The sequence below is a fragment of the Odontesthes bonariensis genome, chromosome 15 (assembly GCF_027942865.1).
Source record: "Odontesthes bonariensis isolate fOdoBon6 chromosome 15, fOdoBon6.hap1, whole genome shotgun sequence".
Classification (NCBI taxonomy): Eukaryota; Metazoa; Chordata; class Actinopteri; order Atheriniformes; family Atherinopsidae; genus Odontesthes; species Odontesthes bonariensis.
The window spans coordinates 9959772-9983780 of NC_134520.1; the positions used below are offsets into that span (position 1 = coordinate 9959772).

General features: G+C 38.0%; 1 protein-coding gene across 3 annotated transcripts in view; it reads left to right on the plus strand.

Moving 5' to 3' along the window:
* nlgn1 (neuroligin 1) overlaps positions 1-24009 on the plus strand; it is a 331652-nt gene that overhangs the window by 21570 nt on the left and 286073 nt on the right. For 2 of the 3 annotated variants that reach the window (XM_075484971.1, XM_075484972.1), the window contains exon 2: positions 7943-8963. In XM_075484971.1, coding sequence (XP_075341086.1) covers positions 8324-8963 — 640 coding nt within the window. In that variant the 5' untranslated portion in view covers positions 7943-8323. Of the gene's footprint in view, positions 1-7942; positions 8964-9761; positions 9822-24009 lie in introns of all 3 variants that reach the window. The other variant, XM_075484973.1, reaches the window with a different exon arrangement.

Consider the following 24009-nt stretch of genomic DNA (forward strand, 5'->3'; position numbering starts at 1 on the left):
GAAGACAGAAGGTTTGAGAGAGGAGTCAAGGAAACCATCTATGTTAAACTGGAAAAAACATATTTGAACAGAGGAGGTGGTCTCAGGTACCACCTTCCCAGCACCTACATGCAGCATTGTCTCTCCTCCTCAAGCAGTTTCACAACCATTCACTTCCTGGATCCTGTGACCAAAACTCGCCTTTTCAGGCAGCTGATACTCCCCACCATCTAGTTCAGAACTGAAGAAGCCTTTCAAATGAGAGGTTAAACATCCTGAAGATCCAAGAAGAAGTCCAGTTGCACTTATTCAATCTATTATGATTACCATGACCTGGATGACTGAGAATCTTCATTAACATACTAATACAAAATCATACGGCGACACTGCAAATATCTTGAAATATCATTCACCTTAATTGCAATAAAATTTTGAGGTTTGAGCTGTTTCACGTTTTAAGAACACATTGTTCTGCTCTCCCTGCTTGGAACAGTCTCTAAGAGCATGCGAAACATTGGGCCTCATCCAGACCTGTTGTAGGAGTTTCGTAAAATAGTCCGCTGTTATTCGAATCAAGTTTGCTTGCTAATGGATTGCATATTTAATTACTTTGAAGATATCATAAATAAATATATACATTATACCCCATAATTATGCTGACATTATTCTGTTTGACTTAAATGATGTGCTAATTGAAGGTTAATTTGACTCTGTATATAACAAGGTCAATGGGAAGTGTAACCAGCGGCTGACTTGCTACTTTTGGATGCCTTAGCGCGTCAGGCTCCTGGAAGAGAGCGTGTGTTCCGAGACCGTGGCGTGTAGATATCCTTGTGGAGACAGACGGTTGGCTGACATCGTGATTTAGATTGCCAAGGACTGTGCTGCTGCAAATATGCAGCTTGCTAGAGCCACAACTCCAGAGAGAAACACGCAGATCAAACCCAATTCCACCAAACATCCAGGTCCTCACCACCCTTGTCCTCTGTGAGACATGCGCTCCCCTTGGTCATCAAAACTCTCATCAGTTTATCACCCATGGTAGACCCCCCTCATGGACCGCCCCACCAAAGTGTCATCGTGATGAGGCAACAACTGATTGCACGGCTTTAGTTGCTGTCATTGAGCACCTGGCCATGGCGAGACTTTAAAATTTAATTTTTTTTTTTTAAGCCATTTTCATATCAAACCATTTCTTCTTTATTTCGGTGACATTAGGAACTACAGGTGACATGGAATTAACAGCCCTCGTAATTGCTTCGCATTGCTTCGCTTTAGCAGGTCCCGCAATTCTACTGCTGACACTGCTAAAAATGACAGATTTTCCTTTTTGGATCTCTAAAAGCAGAACTTCAATCTAAGAGCCCATAAAGTTGTTCTCTTTGCTCTTTGATGCCATTCTCATGACTCAATTACTATCCTCGTGCACGTGCACTTAAATACGCACGCATGGCATTCATCATTTACGCAGGTCGTTAACACATTTTTTCCGAAGTTAAGAGCGTTTGTTGATGTTCGTATGAGACCTTACGAAAAAAGTGAGAGATATTTAGAATAAAATATACAAAAATGTTTTTGGATGAGGCCCATTGTCTTAGACCCTCACCACTGATCAGTATTTCAGACCAGTCCACTTAAATGATATATAGTTTTGAAGCATTTTTTATAAAAAAACAGTCCTATAGAGTGCAACAAACAAATATCCCATGTAAATTATTGGCTCAGTTGAGACTGAAATGATTCTTTTTATAAATAGAAATGATGTAATAAGTGAGATGAGGTGATTCATCACTGATATTGGCTTATGTAATTTAACTTGTCTTTTAAAGTCTCATGTATATAAATATTAATTAATCTTCCTTATCACCATTAATTCTTCAATTGAAATTGGAGAGGGAGAACAGAAATGACATAAGGACAGTGACACAAGCCCAGAGAGTAGCTTATAATAGACATGTTAAATATGTTAGCAAAACAAAAAGATAATAGAAAAGCTTTGGATTGTTTTAATTTGAAGAAATACATGCCAGAATACATGCAATACATTTAAATCAGATTAAAAAGTAGACCTATTTTGGAACACTTTATAAACTGTTTTATATATAAGTGCCAGGATAATCCAGATAAATCTGAAAAATTGGGGACAAAAGTACAAAAAAGAAAAACACATTTATATAAAATAGGTAGAAAAAAAAAAGTAAATTTAGTGCAGAGGAAAGGGCAATATGTCTCTTTGAAATGTATTGGATTGAAATTATAAAGGAGCTTTGTGAGAACCAGCCTGAGAGAGAGGATGGACTGAACAGATGACAGTAAGAGAAGGAATGACAATAGCTACTGGCAGCAGCACATATGCACACAACAGGATATGAGAGCAAAATCTCTTGACAATTACTGAGACATCACCTCCCGCATTGACGAATTTGTACAACTCTGAAGAAATAATAATCCTCCACACTGAATTTAAATTTTAGGAGGAGAGTTGCAAGATCACTGCATTGCCAGTGACGCTGAAGCCAATATCTGTGTCACCAAGACTTGAAAGTATAGTATTTTTAATAGTCAATTACATTATTGGGCTAATTCTGTTGTAGGAGCCAAAATAATCTTAATATTTCTCTCATTGGTTTTTAATTAATTTTCAGTGGATGTTCTTTTAATTCAACGTCTTAAAATATTGAGTAGTAAATTAAAAGTAGCTGTTCTGGACATTTAGGTTAATTTAAGTTGGAGTTCAATATGTCATGTAAAGCAACAACGACTTCCTTTTCTATGGTAATTGGGTACTGTGGCTTCAAGAGGACTCCAGTGGTGTAGCTGAAGTACGGTGGACTAAGTTTTGTACTTTACTAGCTGTGGATGTCACGGCAATGAAAAAGCAGATAAAAACAAGGAGGGACCCAAGAGCATACTGACTCAGAGAGATGGGGGAAAGAAACTGACTTATTAGTTGTAATGGTGCAAGGTAGCTCCACAGAGAGTCTGGTAATATTTCTAGGAAGAGGAAAAGAAAAATACTTTATTCATCCCCCAAATTCAAATTAGTCACGCATCTCAAATTTACAATGATTGTATATTAGAACAATAATAAATACATTTGAGAAAAACATGCCAGCAGTCACTGATACAAAGCCTTACGGCTGTGGGTAGGGCCGCAGATTTGGGTTTTCTGCTGGTGGGTGCTCACCGTGCTTGCATGACTTGTTGCCATTTTGATGCGCGCACACACGCTCCGTTTCACAAACATGCAGTACACACTGGTGATGCATACCAAAAAGTTAATGGCAATGTAACCCAACGCAAAAGGCTCCAATGAAGATAAAGGAAAAACAAAATCCACAAGCCAACAGTACAAACCTCACAAAATGCTTGGGATACTTACAGCACCGTAGTCTTTACCTTTCCAGTTAGCTTGAAAAGTCGACCTTTCTTCTGCCTAACATCTGCACTGCTAACTGTCCTCAGTTGTTGACACGGTAGAGTTCACTGGAAGACGGTGTCGGGTCGGTGGATATATTTTGTGACAAATTTCTCCATTTTGTTGGCCAAATTAACCACTATGCTAGTTTGATAGCAAGTTTTCCAGCCTTTTTGGCGGTTTATCTGACGTCACAATGCAATGCGTTGATAGGTAGTGGAGTGGTCATTTGCAAATCAATGACAAGTGTAGGCTGCCTGGCACACATGGGTACTCGGGAATCTCCGTGGGTGCTCCGGTCCCGAAGCACCAACGAATGCTTTGCCTATGGCTTTGGGGACAAAGGACCTCCTGAACCTCTCAGTCCTGCAGCGCAGTGAGATGAGCTTCTCACTGCAAGTGCTCCTCTGTCCTGCCAGGAAGCTGTGGAGAGGATGGTTAATGGTTCAATGGGTTGAATAATGATAGTTTCCAGAAAGGGCTTACTATGTCTCCAGGAAAGTTTCCAACACCGGGAGGGTAATGATGACACTGGCTGTGGTGTGGTTTGTCCGAGATGGCGGCAGGGCGAGCAGGCAGGTATAAAGCGAGGAAGCAGGGTAGAATGCAGGTTGTAATCCGGACACAGTGAAGAGGTCAACGGAGGTATCCAAGGATCTCAGAGGAGGCCAGGTTACACTGGGGAACACGGGTACAGGAACAATAAGTCATAGGAAGGTTTAACTAGTAACATTGAGCAGGACTGGTGAGCCTCATTACCAACAAAGACAATCTGAAGAAGTCTGGAGCTCCTTTAGGTCCTTAAGAGGCCAGCTGTAACGAGCAGCAGACAAGCAGCAGGTGTGCTGGCAGGCGCAGGCCAGACTCTGCCCTGGACTTCCTGGATACCTGCTCATCCCCGCCTGGAACTCAGAACTCAGAACACAACCACAATACCACAACCAAGTGCAATCATGACAGTGGAGCCACACGGTTTTCTTACCGTGTCTTATCATATTTAATTTAATTTATGTTATACAGCAGGACGGTTGTCTCAACCAGCATATGCTTGTGGCACTTAAGGAATAAAACTTTATTTTCTTCAGCAACAAGACCAAGTGGGACTGGATGATTAAACCGGCATGAGTAGCCTGTGACTAACAGCTAGGATGCTTCTCCTGGAGTAACACCTAAAGTTACCCTAGACACCTGTTATGAAGCCATTTATTTGTGTTGTTCTCCTCTCTTTGTAGCATTCAGGATTCTGTAAAAAATCTTGCTTGAATTGTTCATGAATTTGTTTGTGCACTCACAGCAGCTCTTTACCATTTTTACCAGTTTTCTCCCCATTTGGATAAATTGATGTGACTGCTCTATATTTGCCTCCCATTGTGTAATGATATCACATACATTGTCTTCTCTCCACTTTGCACATACACTCAATCTCAAATTACAAATGAACACATAGATTTTGACTCACCCATGGTTTATGTGTTGAACAGTTTGAGTGAAGTGCTTGTGAGCTGAAGAGCTGGTCTGTCTTACAGTTTGAATGTACTTCTGTGACCTCTTTGTGTTTACCTCTTTAAACTCCAGTGTAGTAGGTGGTGGTTTGGCACCTTAGTGCTGTCAAATGCCATAAAAAGAAATCACAAAATTGGTGCCAACATAGCTGGAGTAGCCTGGTCGATGTTTAAAACAATAAAAGTGGCATTACATCGTAGGCGTAAAGAGATTTCATGGAAGGAACAGAAAGCAATGACAGTACTGTAGAGGAGGACATTTGTATTAAGAGAGGGAGAGAGAGTGAGATTGTACTGTGAGTATAGCGTATACCGTGGCTTTTGTGACTTCCATGTGCATTTGTAGAGTGTGGCTGGATGGAGTCAAATATTGTAACCAGAGTACATCTGTCGTGTAACCAGTAGTTTAGACAAAGGATACATTGGTGACACAGAAGTACAATAGCTGACCTATTTTTTGAATGTTTGTTTGGAGAAAAATACACGTAGATATAGATAACCAAAGATATATAAGATGTGTCTTTAGGTTCTTACAATTTACACAATTACCATTTTGACAGGGCTGTCGCTAGTGAGGGTGTGATCAAAGAAGTATATCTATTATTCTGGCTATTGAGTAATCCAACAATTATTGTGTTAACTAGTTGATTGGACATGAAATTATTTTGCCTTATTGAAGAAAATTCAAATAGTTAATTATTAAATACAGTTGTTAAAATCACCTTTGACAAAATCTTTGTTTTGATTTTCATTGTATTTCCATGGAAAGGGACTGTGAAACGTTATTTCATTTATGCAGCTTACATACAGACACATTTTTGGGTTGTGGGACTTTTCTGCAGTCTTCAGTGATTTTCATTTATAGAGGTGTTGGATTCAGTTTGTCCAACACCTCTATACATACACTATATTGCCAAAAGTATTCCCTCATCTGTCTTTAGGAAGGAGAAGTTAGTTTTTCTTAAACCTGGACCTTATTTTTGGCATAAAATATGTTCACCATAAATACTCACCGATAACAGTTTGGTGAAAGTCGGTGTCCTTTGGATGCTATTTAGATCCGCGTATATCCATATAATGGGAGTGAATGGGGGCTTCGAACGATGCCCCTATATATGAATATACGCGTCCGAAGGACACGGACTTTCACCAAACTTTTATCGGTGAGTAGATATATGTATTTTATGCCAGAAATAAGTTCCAGGTTTAAAAAAAAAAACTGAACTTCTCTTTTAAGTGGATTACGGAAATATAGTCTTTTATTTATTAGAGAGAATATGTTATTTCTGAGCACAATTTAAAAACCAATTGTATTTAACTGCACAACTTAAATATAGAGAACAGTTTTATAATATACTGATGTAATTGCTCTGAGTTATTTCAATATGTGGGATCCACTGTATTAGAGATTTTAGTAACTCTAAAAGACATATGCAGAGAAAACCAGGCTCTATTAAAAAGGATAGAAGTTCTAAAGCTAATATTCAAAATATGCAGAACTATATTTGACACTATCTTTTGCAGTGTCAATTCAAATCAAATCAAATCAAATTTATTTGTATAGCACATTTCATGTTCAAAACAATTCAAAGTGCTTTACATAAAATAAAAGCATTGCAGTAAGGAGTGGAAGAAGCATTAAAAATACATGAAGGAATATAAAGAGAAACAAATAAAATAATTTAAATGAATTTAAAAACAAGCAACAGTTCAGATTTCATGCATAGACACATGAGAAAAGAAATGTGTGTGATCAAGTGTTTTATAAGTGTGTTCTAACTTTCATGACATAATTTTTCTCCTATTATGTAAAGTTTTTGGGTCAACAAAATCAAATCCTTGCATTCACGCAAACAAAAAGTGGAAGAGGTTGCTTGCTGTTTAAAAACTGTATGATTCACTTCAGTTGTCTCCCTTTATCTCCTCGTTTTTTCTCTTCTTTTGCTTCGGTTCTTCTTGTTAAAGTATGACTGCTGCCGATGTTGTAAACTTATGCACATCTGGTTCTTTCATGCATCTCGGCTACTTACCCCTACTATTCGGACTAGCTTGTCCATGCATGTGTGCAGATAGGACAGTACTGTAGGTTGTGGAAATTCATATAAATATGAACGCTTTCTTGTTCACAGTGTGCAGCATTCTTGTATAATAAAAGTTGGAGCTCACCCAGGTGAAATACAGACTCCTTAGTAGTGAAAAAGAAAGAACTGGGAAATTACTTTTTCTATTTCTTATTCTGAATCAACATCAACAATCCAGGGTCATTTAAGTACTATTTTTGTCCATCAGTCAGCGTTGTATATTTGACACCCTGTGAACTGAAGTCTTTATTCTCCAGCTAGTATGTATCCACGTAGGGGGCTTTTACCGAAAAGTGATCTCCATTCACTGGCTTGTAGTATCACACTGACAGTAGGGTACACCAACAAGCCGTAGCATTAAATCAATTGAATACATAAAGCTGTGTAGGTACCCCTTGTGCCACCAATACTACTTTGGACCTTGGGGGGGCTGTGTTGTGTGACATCTAGATGTTGGCACCTAGACTTTGGGGTCTTGTGTGTTAGGATTGTGACATCAGGCTTGGAAAATACCTCTTTATTGAGTCATTTGAACAGCTCCTGAGCAGTTTAGTCTCTCTGCCTCCGATAGTTGGCTTTGTCTTACACATTGTGTTGGTGTATGTTATATATCAAAGAATCATTCATAAGATTTACAGAAAATTATGTTTCCCTTAGGAAAATTGCCATTGAAGCTTGGTTTGAAGTTGTGGTTGATTTTTAAAAAATGTAACTCTTGGACAAACCAGGCATGCCATGCTGATAGACCCCTAATTTCAATGTTGAATAATATAATCTGTTGTCATGTGATACAAATGAAATAATCCTAATTTGATTATTGTCTGTGCATTGGGGTTTAAGACAATTTCAATTTTACATAAGATATGTAGAATGCTAGAAAAGTCTAAATAATGGCTACTGAATTGACAATATCATTACTTTTCATCATGTGAATGCTAACTTTTGCTTATTTTGTCTTGCAGGGGACAGACTGTGAACATCACTCAACATAATCCAACTATAACCACCCTAATCACTGCACTGCTACTCCTATTTCTGTTGCTGAATGCACACTTCAAAATGATGGAAACCCTAACCACTGGCTGGCTGACCCTATGAGAAGTTATTCTCCAGGATGAAAGGCATCTTCTCTACTGCAAAGGTTTTTGACTGGACCTTTCTGAGGAGTATTTTCCATTTTATTGTGAGGAATATTTGTCAGATTTCATGAAGCAAGAGAAAAAACTTTCCTCTGAATAGTTTAATAGAAAAGGATCCCTGGTAATCACAAGCCTCACCTGTGCTGGAGTAACCCAGTCTCTTATGCCTGTGTGTGACTTTAATGTGATTTTTGCTTGTGTTTGATGCTTTATGGTGTAAGTGAGAGGAAGAGAAAAAGGATTTTTTTTTATCCGATAAGGACAAGACAGGACAAAGCAAACAAGTCAAACTCAAGAATGGCAGTCATGTCCCAGTGGAGGCAATGTGCAATGACTGGTTGTTATCTTCTTCAAACTGCCAAGAGCCGGGGCAAAAGCATGGAATATTTCCGACTTCGAGGTTCCTTGACCATTGGCTGGTGGGTCTCCACGCTAATGTGGCTGGGACTGCTGCTTTTGCTTGCATGTCCAGTTGTCGTGTTGGCTCAAAAACTCGATGAGAATGACCCAGTGGTTACCACTGCCTATGGCAAGCTGCGTGGGATCAAGAAGGAACTCAACAATGAGATACTTGGTCCTGTGGTGCAGTTTTTGGGTGTCCCATATGCTTCTCCACCAACTGGTGAACGCCGCTTTCAACCTCCTGAGCCACCAGCACCGTGGTCGGACATCCGCAATGCCACACACTTTGCCCCAGTGTGTCCTCAGAGCATCATGGAGGGCCGCCTCCCAGATGTCATGCTGCCAGTTTGGTTTACCAATAGCATTGATGTGGTGTCGACTTATGTCCAGGACCAAAGTGAGGACTGCCTCTATCTAAACATCTACGTTCCCACTGAGGATGGTGAGTTAGCCTGCAGGCTCAGGGTAGAATGGTTGTGGGTTGAATGGGAGGTAGGGTGGACAGAATGAACCCACAAACTTCTTGTGTTACTGGAAAACACAAAATTTGTGTAACTGGAGTGTGATGTTATCAGTTTGAGAGTGCATCCCCCCCTCTGTCCCTGTATGTTTGCCCGTCGAGGGAAAGCATGACCTTGTGCATGTTTATTGTGCATGATACTACATATAATTCTTGACTGTGTGAAACTGATTTGTGAAAGAAAAGAAAGCAACATTCACATTTTCTTTCATTTCCATTAGTTTTTTTCCCCACAACCTATATTCAGTCTGACCTTTCCATCTCCTCTAAACTCTCTCTTTATTGCTTCTCCAACAGATTTCCTTTCCTTGCTCATTCCATGCTTTTCTATTTCTTCTTTCCTATTTTGCCTTCTACTGCAGCACCCTTCCTCTCTCATCTCTCATGTCTGTATTTCATCATAATGTATTGTGCTCTGCCACAAAAGCTACAGTTCATTAAACAAGACAGTCGTTGTCGTGATCATCACCAATTGATTTGGCTGACTGAATGACTGGCTGGCTGACTGATAGACTGAATACTACTCTGATTGAGCTGGTGTGATTAGTTCTTTCCCTCTATCTTTATTTTGCCTTTCCTTACGTTCTAAGTCTGTTTCAGTCAATCAGCTTTGTGTAATATGATGTCTGTCAGTGTATGAGTGTGTGTGCATGCCAGCTCCAGTGCGCATTGCGCGTCCAGGGCTCCATGTTATTCTTTAGTTTTCTATTCATTTTACAGTCAAAAGAATATCCAAGGAATGTGCCAGGAAACCGGGCAAGAAAATATGTAGACAAGGAGGTATGTATGAACTGAATGTAACCTACACAATGCACAGAAAGAAGAAGAAGGTGTGGTTCAGCACGCAGCATAGAGAGGAGTCCCAACACTGAGATCTACAAATGATCAGGTCAAGACTTAAAACGTCTGCTGGTTTTTAGATGGCTAAGATTAAGAAACAGGACCTTTTAACACTAAATATAGATTATTTTAAAACCATTTGATAAAAAATGATGTTGGTAGTTCATTTAAGGAACAAGGAAGACCTTTTTTAGATTTGTTATACTTTATAAAGCCCCACTCACGTCGTGCAGATGACAACATGCTTATAAAACCTTGAAATATACTTGTAATTTGTAGAGCTTCTGAGAATTGCAGCAAGGTGTGTTGCTACACATGCCTTTGCACTGATATGTGCCCTCGTTGGCGGAAGATTTGATTGGCTGCCAGATCTGAGGCCAGAGGGTTTTAGGTAATAATAGTTGATGTGCGGAAAGATAGCAGTAAATTAGACAAGACACACCGTTACAAACACACATACACACACTCGCAACAATGTAGCAGAGTTAAATACGATGAGCTCAGGCTGGACTTTGACTGTGTAATCTCCATTAAAAGAAAGCAGAGCTATGTTCAAGTTGGCTTGGGCTAATGTATCAGCCACTATTTTATCAAGATAATTCCCTCCGCCTCCTCCCTGTCTTTTTTCCTCTGTCTCTCAGCCTCTCTCTCCATGGATGGAGGCATGTGTTGGAGTGCTAGTGCAAGTGTGAGTTAGAGTGGGGGAAAGATGCTGACAGTGTCCTTGATAAGGTCTGGGTGTTAATGTCATTGTCTTGGCGGCAGTTCACATTATCACTTATTGTATATGCTTATTTTTTTTTACAGCACATATATATGAACAAACTAACCTCACTGTTTTTCTTCTCTTTTCGTCTCATCACTCGTATCCTTTCCTTAAAATGTGTTGCATATACAAATACAGAGAGGGGATATTCACTTTAACTGAGAGATTATAGTAATTTATGCCAATGTGCCATTGGTCACAGAATGGAAATCAACATTTAGAAACCAAAACCCAGACAGTTGCTTAAGGATTTTCTTTTTAAATTGATAGATTATAGAGATTAGGTCTTGAAGATAATAAAATGAATGGATAGAAATAAGTAATTGACATAATAAGAAAAAAAAGGCAGACCTGAGTCATTTTAGAGTTGAGGCGTTTCTGCTTAGGTTTGTGTCTAAATGTAATGTTACATTTACTACCTATGGCTGTACACTGAAAAAAATCTGCTTTTGAACTGTCAGAGACGAAGTTCTCACCTTTATACACAGTAGTCACATATTTTAAGTCTCTACATGCTTTTTTTTGGTACAGTATCTAATATGTACCTATGTCTAATATGTATGAATGCACCTGAAATGCAAAATGAAAGATACAGTTTGCATATGAGCTATAATACTATGAGACTCGGATTACTCAAAATATTGTTAGTAGAAAAATTGAAGTTCACTTGCAATGAATATACAGTATATTTTCGATAATGTTCAAGACATCAGAGTACGCTGTACAAATATACGACACAATGTTGATTTTGAAATATTGGGTTTTGGGGGAAAAAAACAACAACACTTGAATGTGCCTATTCTGGAATTTCCTATTTAAATATACTGTTCTAAAAAGATCTGTGCCAAAAAGATTTTAGGAAGCTCTTTCAGGAACCACTTTTGTATATCATGACTCCTACAAAGACTTCAAGTCAGAGAGTAAGTAAGTAAGTAAGTAAGGAGTGTGTGCATTGGCTGACTTACTGGAGACTTCCCAGTCTAAGTAATTAGTTCTGCAGAATTACATTGGTTATTTTGGTAACAAAAGTATTTGGAGGATCTAGTTTTAATCTTGTGATATGTGATACATTTATGTTTTATGGATACTTTAAGAACTTCGATCGTCACTTTGCTGCATTTATAAACAAGCCATACTTCTGCAGTCTTTTTACACTCTCATGAATGTTCATATTTAAGATGCTAACTGAAACACGTGAGTTTGAGATGTCGCTCTTTAGTTTTTTGCAATTACTCTGGGTCACTGGGCGGTCTGACCTTGTGGTGAATTTGCTGGAATCTCCACTCTAAGGAAGACTGGCAACTGTCTCAAATGTTTTCTACAAGTGAGTTATTGTTACGTTAGAGTGATGAACTAAATTGTCTGGAAATGGCCTTCCCAGATAGATAGGCAGCAATTGCTTCTCTAAGATAATTCCTTGTGTCTTTTTTCCTCGGCACTAAACACCAAAATTCTCCAGATCAGCAAACTGACAAAAACAGTGTTGTTATAGAGGTGGTTAGACCTACTGATGGTCAGTTAATTGAGGTCAATCAATTAGCAACACCTGGCTACTATTTACCCCCTTAATTCCTATGAAAGCAGAACGGATGGATTTAGTTTTGCACACACTGTGTCTGCGTTCTAGCATAGTTTCTGTCAAATAAATGATATGGTATGATATGTCATGTATTGTTGTTCATTCTTCAAGGTTGTATTTACCCAATATTAAAATCTGGTTAGAATTAAATTCCTTTTTTCTTTTTTAATGTAAATACAGCTAATCTTTATAAGGTGTCTGTTTTGTGTCTCCAGATTTACAATAAGAAGAATTCGGATTTTAGAAACATTTTCAAAACAAACTTAAGACCTTTTCTCCCTTGCAGACTTTCCTTGTGAAAACTATGACATTCCACAGTACATGTATAAACTGTTTAATATACCAAGTAGCTCTGGAATTATTTCAACACATGGCATTGTTCTGAAAAGTCTATGCACTATTCCCAACCCAGAGGGGTTTAGAGTAGAAGCTAGATTGTAAATGTGAATTTTGACAAGATTCAGTCAACATTGTTGGGGAATGTTTTCAACAGCTTTTCCCCCCCTCTATATCTCATTTGGATGTTCTCCTTATATCTCTTTCTTTTTATCAGTCTTTAGCCCAATTCGCACAGGATAAGTATTACCTATGGACCCCCCGTAATTCGGAATAATTGCGGAGAATGTCTGAGTTCTTAGTCCTGTGCGAATGCGCCATGTCCGTGATTTGTGGGGTAATAATTCCGCCGCGAATTACCTACTGTATTTCGGCGAAACACAGACGTCCTGTGGTAATTTAAGTCCCGTCTGAACGCACACCTGTGTGTTCAACCTATGTGTACAACCAGGTACAACGGGGCAAAACAGGATGTTATGACAATTACGGAATATCCGCTCATGATGTCTGTGATTTCAGTAAATTACAGACTTTTGCTTGTCCCGTCCGAATGCGCCACAAAAAATTACAGAGGTGCGGGGGTAGTTGCGAATTACCAGTGATCCATAGGTAATACTTATCCCGTGCGATTTGGGATTTAATCTACCTCTGTACCAGCCGGCCTTTTCCCATGTGTCTCTCTGTTGCTATCAATCTTGACTTTTTCACTCCATCAACCATCTTAGTGTCTTCCCATGTCCTTTTCTCTTGCTTCTATCCTTTTCTCTCTCATTCCTCAGGTAACTCCTGTGGGAGGCACACAAATGCACACACAATTAGACATACAAACAGAATGGGGAAGATGAAAGCAAGGGCTGGGTCTGGCTCTTGTTGTGTTCGGCATTTCCTTCAAGGGTTTTATCACCTCCACTCATAACCTCCAACCTTTACACTCAGTATTTTTCCTTTTGTGTTTCCTAGTGTCTGGCAAAATGGTTTCATGGAATTTGGTAATTTTCTGTTTCTGTTATTTCTGTCAGGGTTTTGTACCAAAGCAATGCTACGTAAGTTAATTACCAAAACAAATTCTTCATTGTCCGTAATATATCTTCAGCATACAGTTTAATTTGGACAAATTTTCTTCTGAATGAGTGAAAAATGAGTGAAGAAAGGAAATTGAAATCAAGCATTGAAAATACAAAGCATACAAAATGTTTAGTTATAAAGTAAGGTATATTTTGAATAATGTTTTTTGTAAAAAAGAATACAATTTTTGAGATATGTATGAGAATTTATAAATGCACCATTGAACCTACTGTCACTTCTTTTGCCATTTCTTTTCCTTAGCCACACCTAAAAAATAAAAACAAAATGTTGAAAGCAGTATTGGGGTGCAGGTTATGTGAAGGTATTACGCAACTTAACAATTTATTCATAATACTTAAAACTGTCACACTTAGTGTTCTGTACTGACTATTGACTTTAATCACAACAAGAAAGCTAAATTATAAGATGAAGAAAAACTCATTTAGAGAACTTGACTGGGAAAAAGGAAACTAGATCCATAAACTGGTTGATAATAGAGCTTGTGAACTGGCAGAATGTCTCTACACTGCTAAGAACAGAAAGCAAAAATAATCCCTCTAAAAGTTAATATCAGTCTGTAGATTTTTTTTTTCCAGTGCCTTCCACAGTACATTGTAACAGAACCAAAATTAACTAATTAACTAATGGATATCTACAGTATCCATTCATTTTGAAATGATCTGATTCTCTAAAATGAAATATAATCTTCTAATTTATTACTAATTTGAAATTGATGCACAGTACTGTATGACAGTTACTTTTGTTTAAAATAATGAAAATATATATTGGTGTGCATGGGGTGTGCCTATTTCAAGGTTGATCAAACAGCTTTGTACTAAAATGGAAATGGAAATTGGAACACAAATAACACTCAATAACGTCTCAAGCCTGTTATAATCGAATGACCTAGCCTGAATCACCATACTCAAACTGATTACTTAACTGGGATTTTATAATAAATAGGACTGGGCGAGTTAACTCGTTAATTATTAACTCGATAAATATTTTATCGCGCATTAACGCATTAAAAAATTTTTTTGGGGGGGGAATTTTTAAATTTTCGAGGGGGGCTTTTGTGCCTTTAATGGATAGGAAATTTCAGAGACAGGAAGCAGGGGGCAGAGAGGACTATAGCCTCTTGTACATGGGGCGCCTGCTCAACCCACTATACCACGGACCACCCCAGTTTTATTATATATTTTATTATTGTAAAAGTCTGTTGCTGTCTGCTGCGGAACCAAAAAAGAAAGTAATTGGCGGATCCACCAAACATGGAGAAGGGTACGGAACTTTTACTCGGCCAATTTCATTTTAAAGTTCTTCCAGACGGCGGAGTCGACAGAAGCAAAGTCATCTGTAAACACTGCCAAGTTGAATTGTCTTCTCACCGTAGTAGTTCCAGTCTAAAATATCACTTAAAGGCAAAACACACAACTGATAGCAGCAAGTCATTCAAGGAAACAGACAGTGGAGCGAGGCTTCTACATAAAAATGCTGATGTTAAAAGATATGTTATGGCACTTTCATTCATATGGCAGCACATTTAAAATAAAACTAAATGCTAAAAGCTATACACTACTTTTGAATTCATTTTTGGATTTTGCATACAAATGCGATTAATCGTTAATAATCAGGGAAATAAATTTGATTAATTAGATAAAAAATTTTAATGGCTGCCCAGCCCTAATAATAAATTATGTTTCAACTTCAGACTGGTAATAAATTAAAGAAACACCAACAAGAAAACAGATTTGTAGTTGGGGTATAAAACATTCGATAAATCACTGGCAGAGCACTATTGTTAATTACTTTCTTAAGTCAACGATATAATTACTGATGAGAAGTTTCTGTTTTTTTTTTTTTTTTAAAAAAAAGAACAAAATATTTGACTTTTCACTCACGAGATACAGTATGTGTAGTATGACAAAAGTTGTGAATAGAGATGAAGATCTGAAATGGTATTGTGACCTAATGATATTTTAAATTAAGTAATTTAAATGGCTCACTGAATGAGATTTTTACACTTAAGCTGCCCCGAAGACAGTGATTGGGTTGTGCTATGTGAGTGTCTGAGTTGAGGCTGCAGAGCTGTGTGGTGGTTAGCACTGTTGCCACACAGAAAGAGTGTTACTGGTTTGAATGCCGGTTGGAGCCTTTCTGTGTGGAGTTTGCATGTTCTCCTTTTTATTCTTTATTAAATTAGTAACAATATCTAATCATTTAAAAAAAAAATGTTGTAGGAGTATTTGAAAGCACATTTTTGTCATTTTCTGTGGTGGATTTCATAGCAAAACCATCAAGACAACAGCTGTTGCTGTGCTTTGAATCTACAGGAATATTTTAAATGCTATAAAATGCTTTTTTTTTTTAGTTCAGTATGGATTCAGTCGCCCCACCCTCTCATTGACTAAGATGAAAGGGTGAGGTGCTTGAATTTTTGGTTAAAAAGTACAGATGAACGAAGTGGAGCATCATTCCATTCGGATTGAATGCATTTAACATGAATATGTAATCTGCAGATGAAAAACCCAAAAGCTTGCACTGCATAAGCTTAATTTTACTAGCAGTGATTCTAGGTCACTATAGTACATTCAGTATGAATTATAAAAACAAATGAATATAGCATGAGTCATTGTGGTAAAAGCATTCGTTAAAGGTTTATTAGGCACAGTGCTCTCTGAATAACCTGTTTGTTACTTGGCTGGGTCAATGTCAAATAAAGAGAAAGATATGACCTTGACTGGTTGTATGAACTGTTTTCCAGCCTTTTGTTTTTCTAAGTAGGTACATACACAATGGTATCTACTCACCTCAACTCAAACTTATACACGGCACATGGAAGCTATTCTGCTCAAGGTTACAGCATTGATAACTGCTCATACATATTCATAGAACTTGCATTACAATAAATAAATAAGCAGCCTGTTTCTTTTATTTATTTATTTGCTCTTACTTGCTCAAATATCAAATTAAGGACATATGAAATCCAGGCATACTTCCAATGTAAGCTTTTGTTGTTGTACAAAGAAGCAGGATTACAAACATAACCACAGTTTTTAGGATTCATCTTACAAAAGAATAGATTTATTTTCTCACATATCTAATTTCTGCTTTGTTACCACAGTTCTAGCAGGGATGCATTTTGCCTCATGCATATTTAAGCTTAAGCACATTGTGAGCAACAGAGAAACTAACCGCATGATGAAAAGAAACAGCTTTTCAAATAGTTTCCATTTCACTCCTAGTCATTATTTATAGGAACTATTTCCAAATGCATCTGCTATTTACAGTCATGATGGAAAGGAAGCTGTAAACTAAATATAGGCAATGATGTGAGCATTTGCCCAAGAACAATAGGAGAAAAATAATGAAAACAACTAAATAAATAATGACCTTGTTTCTTTTGTACCACAATTTTGTTTTGATCATTGTAATTGTGAGATGAATGGGCAATACGCTGTAAAAGAGTTGATCCTTGATCTGAAATAGAGATGAATGGGGAAACCAACAGCGTAGACATAGGATTAGTGAGTATGATAGAATATAGTGTTGTTGCATGCAAGAAAATGGTTACCTCTTATGCAGAGATTTTTCTCTGCCAAATAAATCATATTATTTGGCTAAAAAGAGAGACAAGACCAGAGTTGGGGTGGCTGTAGCTCAGGAGCAAGAGCAGACGCTGGTCAATCGGAGGGTTCGTGGTTTGACTCCAGGCTTCTCCATGTCGAAGTGTCCTTGGGCAAGACACTGAACCACACGTTGCCTACCGATACGTCCATCGGTGTATGAATGTATGTTAATGATTAAAACAAAAAGCACTGTGTAGTATGAAAGTGCTTTGAGTGGTCAGATTGACTAGAAAAGTGCTATACAGGTACAGTCCATTCACCATTTATGATGTGACATCTTGAGGGGCTCAGAGTAAATTATTGGTTTCAGTTCTGTTTTTTATTTCTATTTTTCTTTCTACTACAGGCACCGAGTTATTCAGATCTGCTCATTTGTTCAAGAATGCTTTTACCATTACATGAAAGAAAAAAACAACAACTTCCAGGTGTTCTTAAAGTGCTGGGTTAAAGGTGATAACATTATCTGAGTTTTTCTTATAAATATACCAATAAAACATCCATCTATTTTCTATACCCACTTAATCCAACTCAGGGACCCTGGAGCCTATCCCAGCTGTCACTGGGCAAGAGGCAGGGTACAACGTGGACAGGTCGCCAGTCCATCAGGGGGCGACATAGAATCAAACAATTATCTGCGCTCACACTCACTCCTTGGGTAAATTTAGAGTCACCGATTAACCTAACATGCATGGCTCTTGTTAAACAGCAATATGGTAAAAGGTAAAGTTGACTGTGCACATGAAATGCTTTACTCTTGTATTAGTTTCACTCTTCTTCAAGTGAGATTGTGTTAATACATTACATAATTTAATATATGATATATTGTATAATATAGCCAGCATTGACAAACATACATCCTGATGTACATTGGTGCAATCAAGAAGAGAATCACTGGTACTGATTTACACAAGTATTGTGGACTACATGATTGCTTTAGAAGGCAGGCAAACTCAGACTTAGGTCTTGGGAAACCTGGCTAAGATGTGTTAGATTATTCAACTTCCAATAGTTATTTTGCTGATAACAGTATTTATGTAATGAGAAATCCACATTGGTGCAATATAGTGCTTGTCCCGTCTTACAAGTGATCATTCTGTCCACCTCCAACAACCTTCAATCTTAAATTGGGTCCCCTGCATTGAATTTGTTGTGAGGGACTGCCAAGTCTCTTTAATAAGTTGTGTTATTAAATTGAGTATGGAGGAATAGGGCAGGTTGCACACTGTAATGCTGGCCTTGTTCCCAGATTCTTTGTCCCATACAAACAATTTGCCACTAATTTATAGGCCTTGTTGGCACATTGAGGTGTTTGAATTTCAGTGTAGTGACAGTAAAATGGGACAATTCACATCTTTGTTGCAAAGCTAGCATTATTGCAGGTTTAAATTTGTAGATTTTCTTATTAGTGAAATATGCAGGAATAACCCATAAGCAAAAAGAAACAAAACAAAAATCCTCTATGAACTTATACAATCCTATAAGTTATTTATTCATACCCTTAAACATTGCCCATAATGGGTTTTATAAAGTGCTGTCCTTACAAGTGGCAGCCATCATGCCATTATACCGACTGCCTTAGATGCATGTAGAAAGGGGTAGGAATCAAAACTCAGAAATATCACGGTTAGGACTGACATACATTTGTTTTACAACACAACCACCTTTATGGGCACCATTTTTACAATTTGCACAAACGATGTTTTATGTGCAGCTTGGCTAACAGACGACAATGACAATACAAGAGGATATTTTCAGTGGGAAAGTCCATTATCGCTATTAATGCACTTTTAAGGACGAAAACAAATGGGAAAAGGGAAGATTATACACATAATATTTTCTGACTTCTAACATATTATTTTCAAACTCCATAAGACAAGAAAAGGAGCATAAGAAAATGATGTCATAGTCCATGAGCTTCTGTTTTGTCCTGTGTTTCCTGGGTTATCATTTTCATTTGGATTTATTCTACTTTAGGTGGTGCACAGTTGTGTGGTGGTAAGCACCATCACCTCAGACTAAGAGAGGTCCTGGTTTGAATCCCGGCTTAGGCCTTTCTGTGTGGAGTCTGCATATTCTCCCTTTGCATGCATGGGTTTTTTCGGGATCTCCAACTGTCCAAAAGCATGCTTGTTAGTTTAATTGGTGACTCTTAATTGGTCCCTAGGAGAGAGTGTGTGCGTGTGCATGGTTGTTTGTCTTGTTCGGGCCCGTGATATATTGGGGAACTGTCCAGGATATACCCCGCCTTTTACCCGATGGCAGCTGAGATAGGCTCCAGCCCCCCTATGACCTTGATTTGGATTAAGCAGGTGTAGAAAATAGAAATGTTTCCTAGTTTGCTATATTTTGAACGCATTTATTATTTCATCAGTCCAGTTTCTCCGCAAGCTCTTTTTCAAACATGAGCAACGACATGCTCTTCAGTCTCTCTGTGAGCATCGTAGCTCTACTGGTGGAATTAGTCCTGTTTACCACTGAAAACAGGCGCTCCACAGAGCAACTTGTTACTGGCAGTAATATCAGAATACGCAGTAAACAGTTAATGTTGGGAAAAACATCTTTGTCACATAAGACTTTAATAATGGACTGAAACTGATGTCCCCCGTCCACTTTCCGTTTGACGGCAATTTTTTGGGTGTGCCAGCTGCCTCTTTGGGTGGTACTGGCACACCCTGGCACACCCGTGGCTACGCCATTGATTTTAATGTACCAACCTCTAGCAACCTCAAGCATTTTTCTTAATTTGTCAATACCACCTTTGTTTTATTTCTTATTTTTATTCAATCTGAAAATTGCTTGCTTAAACTTAAACTGTGAATTATTGGAGTTCTGTTTGGCTGAGTCAGACTGAATGACAGCAGCATGAGATAGAAGCTAAGCCAAACCACGACAGGTAAAGTAAATGGCGAGTGATGTGTCATTCGCGACCAAGCCAGCTCATTTCATTTAACATATCTTATTTCAAGCAAAATGTAGAATTTCTGGGATAAAATGATCAGTGGTATGCACAAAATGGATGGATTGATGGATGACATGTGACAAATCAGACTGGCAATTATACACCAGGACCAGACTTGTGCACCAAGAACCAACACAAATTTGCTAAATTTATAATAAATAAAACTTTCAGTGGCATATATTCTACGTATGTAGAATATTTTCACAATAATATTTTATACCGTAAATTATTCAGAATAATTTCACTAAAAAACATGAAGGTTTGGTAGGATTAGTCTGGATAATATTACAGTAATAACATTTACTTGTATGTACACCTTAGTTCTATTTCAAAACTTAAATTGGCTATATTACCAGAGCCAAAAGTGGAGCCAAAAGAGACAACTCCTTTTGCTGAGCTGAGCCAAATTAAATGGACTATTTGCCACCACCAAAAGTAGCTTTGAGGTAGTGATACATGACACTATATGGTAAGCCATAGTCGGTCACACCCCTTATCTAGTTGGAACAGTAACCATACAATATGGGCCTGCGGATCAAAACACATGGATGTTTCTTATACTCCCAACTTTAATATTAAATTGTTTTCCGGCCAAATTGCCCAGCGACTCCTGGTGCACCCAAGGGAGAGAGCAGTGCCTTACCACTGCACACACCACATATTGTTTAAGGTCAGGGTGTTCTCTGGTAAGGTCAACAACAGAAGATGTCTGTGGAAATCTAAGACACAGTGGCATCTGATAGAGATTGGGGTTTTGCCACAGAACATTATCAGAAAGTAAGAGAATATCTCAATCTACTGTCTTTGGGAATTTCTTGTATGCTGCTGTAAACTTATACATCTGATCATAAACTCCCCAAAGAGGCTGCCCAGATGAGTCCGAATACGCTGGTCTTTTCCCTACAATGCCAACAGGCACATTGCAGTTTTACAATAAAGGTGGAAAAAAGTGACATTGTCTAATGACTTATTGGACTGTGACAATGTTTTTAAGAGATGCACAGACTTACCAATTGCAAATTCTCTGGTGAGATTAGGCTGTGGTATGACAGCCAATGTAATATCTGTTTATTTATTGTAGAATTATTGCTACTCAATACAAGCAAATCCCTGAAAATAAGAAGAGTTGAGGGCCACAGCAGCAGCTGCACATCCCAGAGCTTTTGAAATTCCCTGAAGACTAGACACAATAGCATCATAAGTCAAATGATTCCAAAATCTGCAAACAAAGAAAACAAGCCCACTGCTGTCTATAGTACAGTAAAATTTGGGAGTAATTTTAGGTAAGCAGCATTATCTCTCTATTACAGTTCCCACTCGCCAAGTCTCTTCTTTGGCTGCTTTCACACATTAACATTGGAAATCTTTAGTAGAGCGCGTGGACAGTTTGGTCCAGACTTTTCTCTGAGTTACTGTTGATACATGTGGTTAACAACGGGATATTTTCTGCTAGAGAAGTGCTCTCACAGGTGGGGAGGGAGTGTGTGCAGGTGAACATCTGTCTTGGATTCGGAATGGGCCGAACCTGATGCAGAAATCCTACTTTAAAATACCTGATTTCTTCACATCATCAAGGTGTGGCTCATAGTTGTGTTGATGTCAGTACTGCATAACTATAGCGGGGAGCAATTGAAAAGCTAGCATGCACACCCACCCTTATGTGCACCCTGGCAATAAATCCACCAAAAGAATTACTGCTACACTGTCTCACCCACTCACCTTCGAAACATTTTACATAAAGAAATCTCTGTTTGTGAAGGACATGACTCCAGTGAATGTGTGAAAATCACATCTTGTATTAGTAACCCATGCATTACAACAGAATTAGTTGAGGTTAGACATTAAAATATATGCTTTTAGAGTAAGCATTAAAAATGAAGTGTTTTGGTTTACAAAAGTCAAAACAGACATTGTAACAATGCATCACATCTAAATGTTATTTTCCTAGGTTACTGGGAGTTGACTTTCACTCCCTTGTCTAAATACACAAAACCTGATGGACACCCAAACTGGACATCCTACTCAAATACATTACATAGTTATGTTGGATAGCACAAGAAAGAAAAAATGCTAAATTTGTGTTTACAAGCACAGATAGAAACTAGTCTGTTTTGTGACTACGTCACTTTGTCTGTGAGACTAGGCTGGTATGTGTGAGTCCATTTATATACAAAAGTGTTTTTCTGTGGCTGTGCACATATGCATGATAGTGTTTGCTATTAAAAGTTAATAAAAGTGTGGGTTTTGAAAAGTGACAGAACATGGTAATACTGGAACAGATGGTATGTTGGCTGCTCAACACATGAGACACACATATTGCCTTAGCTCAGTAATGAGACGGTGATTGGTTTGAGATCTGTAGTGGTGTAGTACTAGAAATCTGAAAAAAGTCAGTTTTTCTTTGGAATACTCCTGAAGTTTCAAGTTTACACATCTTTTATGAGTGGTAGATAATTTCTTGTAAATTAACATTTAATGAAACGCCTTGGCATGAGTGGAGTTCTGTAAGTGCAGTGTTTCATGATTGTAATGTACTGTAGATAGTGTAAAGCTGTCTCATTCAAGAAAAACATTTAGTTTGCACGAACACATGACATGTTATGCCGGCAAAGTATCCATAAGTGTGTTTTCCATATAGGGGGAGCCTTTTAAAAAAAACTTAAAAAATGATTAGCTTTGCGAGAGGAGGCTTACCACCATGTGATTTTAGGACACAAGTATTTTTCTTTCTTTTCTTTTGTAATATTTAATTACCTCTAAGCCCTCCTTGAATCTATTACTTCTACCCTGTTTTATGAGTATTCACTATTGAGCAGATGAGAATGAGTTGTTTTCCAATTTGCTATCTTGTGTTTAATCTGTAATATTTATTTGCTGCACTAACATATGCAATATTACACGGCACTTTATTGCCATAATGAGAAGTAAATAGATCTAATTTGTTGTTGTACTCCACCATAAATCACTTAAAGGGTTGCAATCATATTCTCTACAAAGCTGTGCTGCAGCTCTAGTTTTCATGATTGTTTCTATCTCTCTCTCTCTCTTGCTGTTTGTATTTTGTGAAGATTTTAGGGTACTCTTTAAAATATATGGTTATTGTGTCTCACCTGATGGAGAGACACCTAATGCATGACAGTGTAGTTAGTTTGATTATTCACAACTGAACTACAAATGTATTCAATTCAATATTTTTTCCAAATAAAAGATGCTGATGAGCAGTCCAGGCAGAGGTGGTTAGATTACTTATTATCAGTCATTAAGGTTTAGTATACACAAACACAGTATATTTGAAAACAGGGTTTTCCCTCCTCCATTCCTAAAAAAAAAAATAATCATGACATGTTACTGTGAGTGAGAGAGTCTGTACCTAAGACACTGAACTGCTAGCTGTGAGTTTACATCCATACTATCTACCAAAAGGGTTCACCTATGTTATTATGGTAACGGTTTATATATGACCTGCAGTCGCTGCCGACACAGTCTTTGATGTGATTAGCTTAATCGTTGCCAGGGTACAAACAGAACATCCATCACTATGAAAATCCGACCACAGTTAGGTGGTGGTACAAACTGGAAAAACAAATCTCAGGAGGCTGAATATGAACTGACTTACTGAGGTCTGTTCAAAAACAGTTAAAGAAGACGACAGAGTGCAAGAAGCTATTAAAAAAAAAAGAAAGCTGCTCATTTGTGCTTTACACTTTAACTACTGTGACAAAAAAAAATTAAAATAGCTTAGTCTGAAGTCTCTAAAGTAAGCTCTGTGACTATTTCTTACACGACTGGCAAAT